At 40.6% G+C, this 14258-nt stretch overlaps 1 protein-coding gene across 3 annotated transcripts; it reads left to right on the forward strand.

Annotated features, from left to right (window-relative positions):
• Nucleotides 1–4601: 4601 nt before the first annotated feature.
• On the forward strand, nt 4602–12086 carry LOC137268140 (YEATS domain-containing protein 4-like). 3 transcript variants are annotated; one of them, XM_067802666.1, is made up of 9 exons: nt 4602–4698; nt 4946–5090; nt 5191–5262; nt 7397–7516; nt 9715–9781; nt 10312–10406; nt 10609–10701; nt 11268–11355; nt 11619–12086. In XM_067802666.1, the coding sequence occupies exons 2-9, from the start codon at nt 5067–5069 to the stop codon at nt 11804–11806; spliced, it is 747 nt and encodes a 248-aa protein (XP_067658767.1). In that variant the 5' UTR covers nt 4602–4698; nt 4946–5066; the 3' UTR covers nt 11807–12086. The 3 variants fall into 3 exon arrangements, with proteins under 3 accessions (XP_067658767.1, XP_067658768.1, XP_067658769.1); XM_067802667.1 differs by having other exon boundaries at nt 4624–4698; nt 4986–5090; XM_067802668.1 differs by having other exon boundaries at nt 4626–4698; nt 4999–5090.
• Nucleotides 12087–14258: the final 2172 nt, after the last annotated feature.

Below are 14258 nucleotides of genomic sequence, written 5' to 3' on the forward strand. Positions count from 1 at the left end.
ATATTCGGCTGCTTGTGACGTCACATGACTCGTTATAACGCGAGAATCCGCGAACGAAATGGCCGTTCGAAAATAGTTGTTCCAAAACAGGTTACGCGACGATAATTTAATGTTGCATAGACAGTTTTCATGAAGTTAATTTTCGTAAGACCCAAGTCAAAGTTTGCACATCTTACCTACAATCACATAATTTCTGTTAAATTTGCATTGTTTATTTATAGAACAACACTTCAATCAACATGTGTACAGCGCTGTGAACTCCTTTAATTATGGCGGCCTATAGGATTGTGGAACCATATACGTCAGTTGAAAAATGTGATGTCATTAGTTAAACAGTGGTCGGAAAATTTAACTGAAATTATGTGCACAGGACAGAGATTATTTCCAATTAACCGCTCAAATTTTACAAACATACACCCTAAACTCACTTCATGAAAATTATTTATGCTACACTGAAATAACATGGTAAGTCCATGGATATTACGTCAAGTGTCCGAATACTTTTTGCATGTGCCTTTTTACATATGTAGTAAAGCACCTTGAAATCAGACACATTTTCAATCCAAAATTTTCGAACTGCATATCTGTCGTAAATTCCAGAGTCCGTGTCAAACTCCATGGAGTTATTGTTGTTATGTTATCATTGTGGTCAAACGGAAGTAGTTCTCACAATAAGACTTGTTAATGCGCGGTGAAACGGCCTAAAATCACACGTACGTCAATCCAGAATTGATGCCTGATTTTTCTGAACGACCAATCAGAATCCAGTATTTTCTTCAGTCATGGTAGAATCAACCACAAAAGAAACGCCACACAGACAAAGGTCTCGTAACGCACATATACTCTAATGCGCTAATTAACAATCAAAATGGAGGACTGAGTTCAAATTTGACGATTATGGTTTCGGGAATCACCAAAACCACCCCAAGTACTATCAATAGGATACCTCAAAGTCAGTATATTGTGTGGGCATCGATAACGGCGTTGCATCGTCTGTACATGGAAAAAATTAGCCGGTTGGGTGAAGGCCATGGGTACTTGGCTCCATATTCTTCGAAATGGCTGGTCAAGTCCAGCACTCACTCTAATATGCTTGGATCACCCCACGAGTCTGTTTCAACAATGCAATCACTGAAAAACAGTTCCCATACTCTCATACTGCAGTCGGCTGTTGAAACACAATAAAAGTTTTCATAAGGAAAAGTACAGTTCTCCATTGTCGAGAAGTTCAATTTCGGTGTTGAGTTGCCTGATGCAGTTGGTATTGGTGGTGACGAGCGATGAGTACAGGACCACGAGATGATCTGCGACTGCAGAGGTTTCTTCCGCGCAAACGTCGACGCGCTGTATCGGCACTAATTGGTCTGATGTAAGTCCTGATGGTCTGGCGAGCTGTTTCCATCGCTCTGGTGAAGCGATCCTGGAGGTTATTGCACGCTTTCATTGGTAGGGATCTTACTATATACACTTGCATTTTCATTTGCAGGTCCTTTTACCTTTTCGTGACATCTCTTCTCATATGCGAGCGAAGAGAGTAAAGGTTGGCAACATACTTTCCTCGCTTCGATTCGAAATATATTTTTCATGTCAAAATAAAAGGTACACAACCATCAAAGGTATTCACCCATTTCCTCACTTGGTTGTGCTCTCAGATTTCCTACCGCATGTTAAAAATTATTACTCACGTGAAATATGTTTTATCCAACATTGTAAGTGCCACTCGGGGTATTCAGAACGTTCTTCGCCTCCATTCCCCAACCAGATTGAACAAAGTGACTAATAGGCCTTCAGCAACCAATGGTTGCCATAAAAGGCGACTATAATTGTCGTAAGAGGCGACTAGCGGGATCGGGTGGTCAGGTTCGCTGACTTGGTTGACACGTAATCAGTCCCCAATAGCGCAGATCGATGCTCATGGGTGTACCTAGCATTTTTAGTCACTTCAAATACTGTGTTTATTCCATATCAAATGATTGTATCACTATCCTCTCTGTGAGGCTATGCTTATTTTATACCCTTTCAATTGTAAACAGTACGTCGATGAAATGTGGGTGAATTTCAAAAGGGGGAGATTTGCGCTCTGTTCAGAACCTTACAAATTGAAAGCTTGGGCACGGCACAGAGCACAAATCCAAGCGTTGTTTATGCAACATGTTTGGCTGGACATGGTTACGCCATGATAAGTAGGGGTGATGTGAAATGGTGTTCAACGTACTTACGAATATTTCGCTAGTGTGACAACGTGCATATGTGTGTGTGACTTTTGGTACTTGCACAGACTTGAGCTGGTTTCATAGTGCCAGCTCACTGAGATGCCATGCCGCAGTTAAGCATGAATATCCAACTCAGACACATTATACTGACGTCGAGCCCACCAGTCCTTGTTGTACCCATTGATGCCGAGGACCAGTCTGGCATGACGCGGCCGGGGATCGACCCGCGACCTCACGTTCTCTGGACGGACGATCTAACCGCTATACCACGGAGGCGGCCCATGATAAGACAATGGTGTCACATGACTGTAATCATAATGACAATATCTCTAATGTTCAACAGTTTACAAAATCTTCTTCATAATCATAATCCATATCTGCCGAAGTACAGACTTTCACACTTCCAGGAATGAATCTCAACAATGATGTCACGAGGTCACCCAGAGTTACACCAGACTTGTTCAATAGCAAGCCAATTTTTAAGCCGAATTTATAACCTCGAGGGCACTTGCCACGGCTCACAAAGGCTCACAAAGGTGTTTGCATGGAACACCACGTTTGCAACTAAATTAAACCGAATTTATAACCTCGAGGGCACTTGTCACGGCTCGCAAAGGCACGTTTGCCACTAAATTTAGTACATTTAACTCACGAAGTCTCGTTGGTGAACAATCTGGCTCCAGGGAGTGCTTTCAGACACCAGGTACCATTTTTGTTGTTTACACATTGATCAATAAATATCCTTCTAATACGAGAGGTCTAGTCTGATCAAATTCCTCAGAAATTTGGATTTTAAGGATGCATGAGACAGCGGTGACATAACCTCAGAAACAACCAGGCCACTGACATGCATGTCATTTGCTCTCATTTTCTCAGAGTTTGTGCCATTTTAGAGTAGGGTTTGCTGTCAGGGGGTTCTTCAAAGAGGGAACTTCGCAATACCTCAGTTTGAACTGGGTGGTTTTCCTGAAGGAATAGATGCCCAGTTCTGTCTGGTTGTAGAGGGTACCTTTAGATAACTGATTGACTGACATATGAAGCGCAAAAAAGGGACAAGCAGTGCGTCAACTAACAAAACCCTATGCACCAAGATTCCTAAAACCAAATATGTGACAGCAATGTCTTTTAGCACACCCTCGATCCTTCAGTCATGGTACGACGGGTGCTGATAGTGGATATAGAGGGACAGTGATACTAGTCCACGACTGGTCGTGTTCAGGGGAAAGTCTGGTCGTGAGAAGGGCAATAATACCGTGGAGTCTTTGTGATTTTTGCGACTGAAACTTTGCGATACGTCAGAGTCTTTGATAAGTAATCGTTTTATTGTAACAAATGATCCTATGTATGAAAGTGATACGGCGTGTTCCAGTGAGGGGTTTTCCTCTTTCATCATAAAGCATGTGCTGCTGTATCTGTTTCGATGAACTGATCAAATGTCTCAGAAACTCTGTGATTACGACACTGATGTAGAAAATCTAATTCACGGAAAATTCATTGTCACAGATAATTCCCAGTCCCAAATTAAAGCTGCCGAGTATTATGCGTCAAATATGGTCAGTGAATCGGATTTGAACCTGATGTTAGTAAAATTTAATTCAGCTCCCTTGTACTATTGATTTGTACAGACCGATTACTACCTTACCCGTCCCTTACTGATAGTAAAATCACAAAATATCGCAAAACTTCTGTCGATTTCTGTCACATAAATCGCTCGACTCTCATTGTAACCAAGTTCCTTACCAGTGATGACATCGTCCTGGGCAGGACTTGCTTGGTGATGTAGAGGGGAAATAATAGGTTTCAGGACGGGTTCAGCTAAGGGAGGTAGGGGAAAATGATGGCGTCCAAAGAGGGTGAGGGACAATGATAAGGTTCGTTGCGTTTTGTAAAGTCCGATTTGCCAAGTTGAGTTACAGTTTTCAAAATTTAATAGCATTTAGTCAGTATAATTGCCGAAGAAAGGGAATTCAAACAATTCCCTAGATGGCTTATTTCAGTCGCGATACGGCTGAAATATTGCCCATGTGGCTTTAACCTTTACTCACACTGTAGACCCGTGAAGGTCCCGGGATAGAATAGGCCTTCAGCAACCCATGCTTGCTATAAAAGGCGACTATGCTTGTCGTAAGAGACGACTAACGGGATCGGGTGGTCAGGCTTGCTGACTTGGTTGGCACATGCCACTGGTTCCCAATATGCGCAGATCGATGCTCATGATCTTGACCACTGGTTGTCTGGTCCAGACTCGAGTATTTACAGACCGCCACTATATATAGCGGGGATATTGCTGAGTGCGGCGTATAACTAAACTCACTCACTCATACTGTAACTCAGTTCCTGAGTATGACCCTTTATTCTTTTCTATTTATTGCATCACGCGCAGCTCGTGAATTTCGCTTCGACATGTGTCACGTGCACGTGGCTTGGTGTTTTGACGGGTGTTTCAGAGTGCTTGGTCGTTGGTTTTGTCGCTGATGCGGCAGGAGTAATTATCATTCACAATCAATAATCATCACAAAGCATTTATATTCACGACTGAAAACATATTTATGTTTCACGGGGACGTTTCACTTACATCTTTTATGGTCATTTTGAGTTATTGTTTTCAGCAGAGACCATATAATATCTATTATATGGTCTCTGTTTTCAGATAGTTTGGTTTGGGGTATTTTGTTGATTTTTCATTTAAATCTTTTTATATAATAAGATAGTAATATATGTATGATTTGCAGTTCCTGTTGAAGCTCTCAAAACGTGCATGTATTAATTCAGTAAAACGGCACAGGATATTCCGGAATCCTCTCCGAAAACAATATTTGATTCGTCCGATATAGAAGGGAGGTAACTCTACCAATGTATCGCGGGACTTCCGAGAGTGTAAGTTTGTCAACAGTCGACATTGTGCGATATCGGCAAACCATTATCTTATTCCTTACCAGTAATTGTCAGGAAGTAGATGTTTCCATTTTGTCTGTAGGGCATTGACTATCGTGTCATATCGAAGAGTGCTATGGCTGACTTTGGGCCAGATTCTGGAGGGAGAATAAAGGTGAGTCAGCCTGTGGAACAAATGAACATAATTTCGTTATAGTCCTCCAAACTGACTGTTGTTGGCGCCAGAGACGATATCGGTGTGTGGTCTCTGTTGGCGCCAATATCTGTTGTGTTTTTATGTGGATATTTTTGTTGACCCATGACCTATACGTATCTTGTAGCTGTACGTGAACATAATGATTATGGATATTGAATGAAAGTAATGTTCTATGCACAGGTTAATGGTGGGTCGGTGGTTGAGTGCGGGTTGGGTGTGTGTGCAGGCGTGCACCCAACTCCTACCCTCTTTGTTCTGTAAGTCTTAAATGACCATTGAAAATTTGTTGTGCACCCCCATCATTAGTGTGCAAACAAAAAAAACCACCCCACCTATCTCAAAAAGCTGTGTACAGATGTGTACCCAAGTGTGTTTCTGAATACAGAAAAGTACCCTAAACAAAATACAAAATCGTACCCAATACCCAAATCAGCATGTAAGTATCCCAGATGAGTATATATTATGCATCCATAACCAATATTGTATTCTCATTCATATTAACTTATTTCGAGTGCTGTTGTGCATTGCGAAATATTTGTTACTTTAGTTCCTCCCACTCCCCATCATTTTTATCTAATGCCATCAAATGTATCTTATACAGTCATTATATCAGAATGGCATGCAGTTTGATCAACAAAACGCTACGAAGCTGAATAAACCTGAAATAATATGCATTTCTGATTTTGGCTAGGCTATAGGGTACATACAATTCACTCATGATATCCATGTTAGGAATCAAACCTGGTTTTCTGCACGACAGATGAATGCTTTAATCACCAGGCTGCCCCACCTCTCCAAATATGACAGCAGGCTGTAAGTAAGAATGTCAAGAGCAAACTATCCATTGACATCATGAGCAAGAATCAGCTCAGGACACAATGACATGCATGAACCAAATCAGGAGGTACTCGTTTCTTATGACAAACATGGATAACTGAATGCATCAGATATGCTTAGAAATTCTAACCCTGCTCTTTGTGTGTATCATGTGCAGAACTCCAAATAAGAGCCGTATCAGTGTATGTATGGATAAAAAATATGCGCCATACGGTAGGGAAAAAAATCAGAAAAAGGTAGTAGATATGCACCGCAGCAATTATGTATGGTGTTAGAATCATTTAAAGACATATCTATCTGGAAATGTATTGTTTTGTTGTTTATTGAAATCTTTACACAAGAGTAGCAATGTTGTGGTGCATATATGAAACAAAACACAAGATTACTTACACATCATTAAATTCCATTCAGTACTTTTCCCCGTACTCTTATACTGAAAAAATAAGTATATAGATACTCATCATGTGGAAAAATTTTCTCGAGCCCTGTTGTGTATTGTGAATGTTGGTGTGCACAAAAAGTCAGCAAGTTCTAAGAGACACGAGTCATGATGAGACAGATGTGCTTTTATGGGTAATGTTTTTCTTTCATGTGATGTACTTTTGTTATGATCATGATGATAGGGACACCCACATTGGGAACATGATACAGTGGTACAGGTGTATAGTATATCATACCTTTGCATTTGGAGTGTATTGAACGAGAATAGGTCACGGTTGGATAGAAATAACTTGTTCTTCATGTCTGTGTTTCTATGCTCATGCTGTTGATCACTGGATTGTTTGGTCTAGACTAGTTTAGGTACAGGTTGCTACCATATAGCTGGAATATTGCAGAGTGTTGCATAAAACTCACTTGACTTTGAACTTTGTCACATTTCTCTCATCCTTGTATTAGTAGTAATAAGTGTTGAAAATGATGATGATAGTGTGTGTGGGTGAGAGGGTGTGAGTGTGTGTTCTTCAAATCATTCATATTAGACCCATGAAGGTCTGGTGTAGAAAAGGCTTTCAGCAACCCATTCTTGCCAGAAAAGGCACCTATGCTACGCTGCCACATACCTGGAATATTGCTGAGTGCGGCGTAATACTAAACTCACTCACTCTCATATGAATCTTTACTAGGACCACTAGACCATGTTTACTTCTTTTCGACCATGATCATCAAATAGACAGTGGTCCCCTTGAGTTTCTGTGTGTTGGACTCGTTGCGTAATGAAATGTGTGACAACCTTTCTCGTTTACTCTGTCTGCAGGGTGTAACCCTGGTCAAACCGATAGTCTATGGGAACATCGCCCGCTACTTTGGTAAAAAACGCGAAGAAGATGGACACACTCACCAGTGGACTGTGTATGTGAAACCATACAAGAATGAGGTACAGTGTTTGTTATTGTTGTGCAGACCGATTTGAAAATATCCTTGTGAAAGTACTGAATTCCTCAAGTATGGTATTACATGCAGTGCCTGTAAATCTGTGTAGATTTCTCCCACAAGAGCTGTGCTATTGCCTCTCTTAATGCTTCTGACTTCAGTAAACAATGGCAAAGCTTGAACTTCAATCAGACAAAACTCAGTATGCATGATAGATATACACGGATTATGTTGATGTTCATGTTTTAACGAAGTGAGATTTTCTGAATTTTTGCGAGCATGATATTTTTGCGAAAACTGCGAATGACTTGAGCTCGCAAAAATATCATGACACGATTTGCTGGTAGAATGCAATGAATAATCATAGATAGATAGATTGGATATTTATATAGCGCACATATCCACGCACTAGTGAATGCTCAAGGCGCTGGTATTTTTCCCTCGATCACCGGATGTCAATCTCAACAGCACATCGTATTTCAATCTCAACTACCTGGGGAGTATACAACTCTTGCTGCCACTAGGCGCACCAAGTTTATTGTGGCTCTCTCATCCTAACGAGGTACCCAATTGACAGCTGGGTGGACTGGGACACATACTCACAGCACTTTGTCCAAGTTTACTGCACGTTGCTGTACCTGCAACTAGGTGTATGCACGTGTTCATGTGGCCACCATCTGGTCATATACCAATGGATTCGTGGGTTCTTTTAAGTGCACAGGGTTGTGTACTGTACACTAGGGGTTGTGACAACAAACAACCTGTCCTATCTTTGCTTTATTATTCACCACTTCATATAATTAACAATAGATCTAGACAATACATATGTTAAGCAGTGACAAGAACTCGAAGAATGACTAATTACTCGCATTACTAAGTACTCATGTGTCACATGTCAAACAATGGATACCTGAACAAAATTCACTCAATCAGTACGTCTGATTGTCCAGACAGGCGCCAACCACGCAACACACATTCTATGTCCTTAGAGTCTGTTTGAAAAGCCGAGACCATAGGATAGGTTTCATGACACTTATCTGGAGATCAACAACTTCGCCGACACTGACTAAACTGGTCCTTAATCAGTGCCAATTTATTACAGTCATTCCATTTAATTTAATCCCTTTAAACATTTTTAAGATTATCTGGCCTATGCAGCAAGTGTTGTTTTTAGGAAAACATCACTGATTGTATACATGCAGAAGTAGTCCACTGAATGGTGTTCAAGATGATCGGCAAACTTTAATATGTGATTGGATTTACTTCAGTTAAAACTTTCAGATGCAAGTAGGCTTTGAAACTGTCAAACTAAACTATGTTTTGAGAATAAGGCAAGTCGCAAAAATATCATGACGTAAAAATATCTGTTGGTCGCCACTCGCAAAAATATCATGACGCAAAAATTTTGTGATTTACAGTATATACCATTTAAAAAAGGTAATGGATATTGTATTTACAAGACTGATAAAGTGCAAGTGATGAAGCCGGAAGAAACAGGTGATGAAGAGAAATTATAGTCCATTTGGATCAAAAGTGGACCAATGAATTGCAGTCTAACATGAAAACTGATAAACATAAAATACTCAATGGAATGCCGATCGCAATAACAACATCAGACCAAGTCTGTAAGATTTTTGCTGAATTTATGTCTTGGAAACAAAAAGGTTCTGTAACAGTCATTAAAATATTTACAGTTCACTATTTGGTATGAGAGAGGAGTGCAATGAACAGCCAGGTGTGTGAGATGGGAGGGAGGGAGCAAACAACATGTTAATGAATCAATAACTTTGTCAGCATTAATGCACATGCCTTGCGTACACCTGGCTTTTCTTCTTTTTGCACAAGCTCTGCATAAAACTCGCAGAATTGGTCTACCTGTTTTGGAATGGTATACAACATTACAGTGATGTATCGGAACCAGACAATGGTATCACAAACACGAACATTGCAACATTTCAGAGAGAGATTTCAGGTATTTTAAAACTATTGCCGCTTAGGCTTGGTACAACAGGCTTAGAGAAACCCTATCATGCATGATTATGCCTGACTTTGCTGTTTAGCAGCTGTAATCTTCATTTGAAGACTGCATGACACCAGTTGAAAGTGGGTTAAGCCTGAAGAATCATGTTCACATTGTTAGTTGATAGCTGCTTGTTTTCAGACTGATGATCAATATCATAATTGTTCCCCTTTCCTCGACAGGACATGTCAGTTTATGTGAAGAAGGTGCACTTCAAGCTTCATGAGAGTTACCCCAACCAGAATAGAGGTGGGTGAGTCAGGTGTCTGAAGCGGACATAAAATCACTGCTCTTATTGCACTCTTGCTCCACTGTTGACTTGTATCCAAATTCAGCAATGAAACAGAGAGGGTTGATTTAAAGAAACTGATTTAACTTGCTCTAGATTGAAATGGAAAGCTAGCTGCACCAGACAAAACCAGGTTGCACCTTGGTCCTATACATGTATATCAGGTGTGTAGAATATATTTAGTTAAGTCCCAGATTGTGCCCCCTGAATTATACATAACAAGGTGATGAAGTATGGTAGATAAAGCATGCAGGTGTTAATGTTTGTTCTGTGGCCAGAAAAGGGTTTATTCAGAGACTCTGGGGACATGCATTCATTGCATGTCGACAAAAGTATTATGCTGTAGTTCTGAATCATATGTTGCTCTAGTGCATGTTTTGTATCACTCTGTTTAGACCGGCTTGTCATGAATTGAAATACTTTGGAAATTTCTATCGCACTAGATTTGTATACTAAAACAGGTGACTGATTTCATGTTTTGTGTTGCCAGTGGTGATGAAGCCTCCCTATGAAGTGACTGAGACTGGGTGGGGCGAGTTTGAGGTGGTCATTAAGATCTACTTCAACGATCCCAACGAACGGCCGGTGAGTAACGATGGTCATTTGAACTTGAGAATCACCCTGTTCCAGTATCGTACTACCTACTGAATATATATACGTGGTTGGTGACTGTATACTCACAAGCTGAAGCTGTATTTGTGTTGCAGGTGACTGTGTACCCCTTGCTGAATCTATATATGTGGTTGGCGACTATATACCACAAGTTGAAGCTGTATTTGTGTTGCAGGTGACTGTGTACCACCTGCTAAAGCTGTTCCAGAGTGAGACTGACATTATGCTGGGCAAGAAGTCCTTGGTGGCAGAGTTCTACGATGAGCTGGTGAGATTCACACAGATTTGATGTCTGATTTGATAGGTATTTCTGAGTAACAGAGATGAAGATGATCCTTGACTGTTTTTTTTTTCAAACCTAATGTAGCATGGCATGAAAACAGAGTGTCAAAGGGTGTGCAGAGTTGCATACCTTTGTTGTGTTTCAGATCCGCTGATGTTTGGCTTATCACCAGATTGATCGTAATTGTAATGCTAGTGCTTGGTTTGTCTCTACCATACAGGCTGGTGCTTGTAGGTCTTTGGGGCAGTGTGGTAGCTTGGTGGTAATAACTAAACACATTCAGGCACTGTAGGTCTCCACTAAAGTCCTGCCATGAATGTGCTGAGATATTGCTGAAAGTCACATAAACCACTCACTCACTCACTCACTCACTCACTCACTCACTCACTCACTCACTCACTCACTCACTCACTCACTCACTCACTCACTCACTCACTCGCGTCTCATAAGTTTGACATCCTTGATTGCTGGCATTCCTGCTATAATCTAAGGTGATATCAGAATTTCGCACACGTTGCCGTCACTCAAACACAGCAACATGATATTTTCAGGTATTCAATGATCCGACAGCCATGACACAGCAGCTCCTGAACAATGTTCGTCTGATGCCAGTTGGGACATACAAACACGAGACGGACTGTAAGTAGGCTTCAGTTATTGGAAACATATTTTCAACTATTCCTTGATTCCTATTTGATGAAAATATGCAGTTTTCTCACTGGAAGATCATCAGTGTACATAATGATCTTATGTTGTGGTTTTTTTTGTATCTGGATAAAAATAAGAAGAAAGCCAGAGAAGACTGTTATGTATTTCTGTGTTTGTTGATGTGACATTTTGTGAAATGATCCTTTTTATATTGACATTTTTGACAATATGGAATGTTGCAATATTTGCTTCAGTTGATGAGAAAAAAGAGAGGACTCTGACAAACATTCTGTCAGCTAAGAACAAGATTCGGTATGAGATCTCTGAATTGAACGAGAGACTGAAACAAAGCAAGGAGTTGATTCAGCAGTTCAAAGATGACATTATGAAGAGAGACGACCATGAGGAGAAGCCGGTCATCAAGATGGAGGTGGCCACATGACAAGAACTTGGTCACCAAGAAGATGGCAACATCACCAGAAAGCCATCACCATTGTGAATGTGGAGAGTGGTGTGGAGGAGCTGCTGTATTGCCAACCACCAATGTGAGCTGGAGCCTCCCACTACTGACAATATCATTTTGAGATTCTTTGTCCCTCGGGGTTTAAGTCAGCATTTCAACAATTAAACACGGGGCCCTTGTGGTCTATCCTATATGTAGTTGGAATCGCTGAAGTGACAGTGTTTTTGTGTCTCATCTTGTATATAAATAATCAATCAGCTTGTTTGTGTTATTGTTCTTTGTACCACCTCTGTGGTGTAGTGGTTAGATTGTCGGTCTGGAGTGCAGAAGGTGATTGTTTCGGTTCACAGCCGTGTTGTACCAAAAGACATTAAAATATGGTATTTGCATTAATGGGTAAGACAAGGATTGGTTGGCTCGGAGTCAGTATAATGTGTCAGAGTTGGGTTTGTTTTGGCAGACAATCTAAAACCAGAGGGAGAGGGATTTCCCTTGCGGTAGAACGTCTGCCTACGGATGAGAGATTGTGGTTCCAATCCCCTGTCGGAAAACATTGTATTGCCAGTTTGATCTTGATCAATATTTTTCAGTTGATTTCAAGTATTCATGTATCATTTGAATGTTGATGTTCATATAAAGTTAGGAAAAGTAAAACCTGGGAAGAGGTCTTTCTAGCGAAAAGTAAAACCCGACCTTCCAAAACAAAAACCTCTTATTCTGGGAAAACAAGAGATGACCTAATATATGTTGAGAAGCACACTTTAGGTTTATATATAGAGTGTAAAACTGGATCACCTTGTACATAATGTGTAAAACTTGATCACCTTGTACGTATTGTGTAAGACTGCATCACCTTATACATGGTGTGTGAAACTGGTTCACATTGTATATATACATATTTAAAGTGTAAACCTGGATCACCTTGTACATGGTGTGTGAAATTGGATCACATTGTATATATACATATTTAAAGTGTAAACCTGGATCACCTTGTATATGGTTTTTAAGACTGAATCACCTTGTACATGGTGTGTAAGACTGAATCACCTTGTACGTGGTGTGTAAGACTGGATCACTCTTTGTGTGGTGTGTAAGACTGGATCACCTTGTACATGGTTTGTAAGACAGCATCACCTTGTACATGGTTTGTAAGACTGCATCACCTTGTACATGGTTTGTAAGACTGCATCACCTTGTACATGGTGTGTAAGACAGCATCACCTTGTACGTATTGTGTAAGACTGCATCACCTTGTACATGGTGTGTAAGACTGGATCACCTTGTACATGGTGTGTAAGACAGCATCACCTTGTGCATGGTGTGTAAGACTGCATCACCTTGTACATGGTGTGTAAGAATGCATCACCTTGTACATGGTGTGTAAGACTGCATCACCTTGTACATGGTGTGTAAGACTACATCACCTTGTACATGGTTTGTGAAACTGGATCACATTGTATATATACATATATAAAGTGTAAACCTGGATCACCTTGTACATGGTGTGTAAGACTGGATCACCTTGTACATGTGTGAAACTGGATCACTTTGTACATGGTGTGAAAAACGTGATCACCTTGTAGGTGGAGTGTGAAACTGGATCACTCTGTACATGGTGTGTAAGATTGGGCCATGTTGTACATGGTGTGTGAAACTGGATCACAATATAGAAGTCTGTTCCAGATTCTATTATTTACAGACTGCTGCCATGTAGTGGCATTAAGGCTGAGTGGGGTATTAAACAACAGTCAATCAGTCAGTCTTCTTGATGAGTTGTGGCAAATTCCTAGTAGTCATGGTTGTTGACGTGTTATATCCACGTTGTCAAGTCGTGGTTGTCAAGTCTTGGCTTGGTGCAGGCTATGGTATTTGTTAGCTGATAAATGGCACCATGTGTGTTTCCAGGATGCTGTCATGGAATAACATGTAAAAGCGTTCCGCCTGCCGCAGTGTCTCTCTGTACACCGCTCCTGAACCATGCCCAAAACAACTGTTCTAACATTAATGACATTTAAAACACTCAATCCATCTATGCCACACTCTGCTGCACCTGTCAGTGAATTGCAGAGTAAACCTGATTCACAATATAACACTTGTTATCAACAGTTGGTCAATTGCTGTTGCTCTTGAAACCAGCAATGTCTTGCAGTAATGTGATGGTCCATCAATTATGAGACAATATGTGGAAGTTGGGCTTGTATTTTCAATCCGTCTTGCCAGTTAAGAATCGTTTGTCTATTCTGTTAACTACTCATCGCCATTTTTAGAGGCCTCCCTTCAACATACTTTAATAACACAGTTGCTCTGATGGAAAGTTATGTGTGGGAGTTGTCATACTTGTTTGATCTTGCTATCAAAAACTGCTAGAACAACCGAGACAGTGCTCTGTCTTGTTTTAGTTGTTCCATACTTGACACTTCATGTCAACCAC

The sequence above is a fragment of the Haliotis asinina genome, chromosome 16 (assembly GCF_037392515.1).
Source record: "Haliotis asinina isolate JCU_RB_2024 chromosome 16, JCU_Hal_asi_v2, whole genome shotgun sequence".
In the NCBI taxonomy this organism is placed as follows: domain Eukaryota; kingdom Metazoa; phylum Mollusca; class Gastropoda; order Lepetellida; family Haliotidae; genus Haliotis; species Haliotis asinina.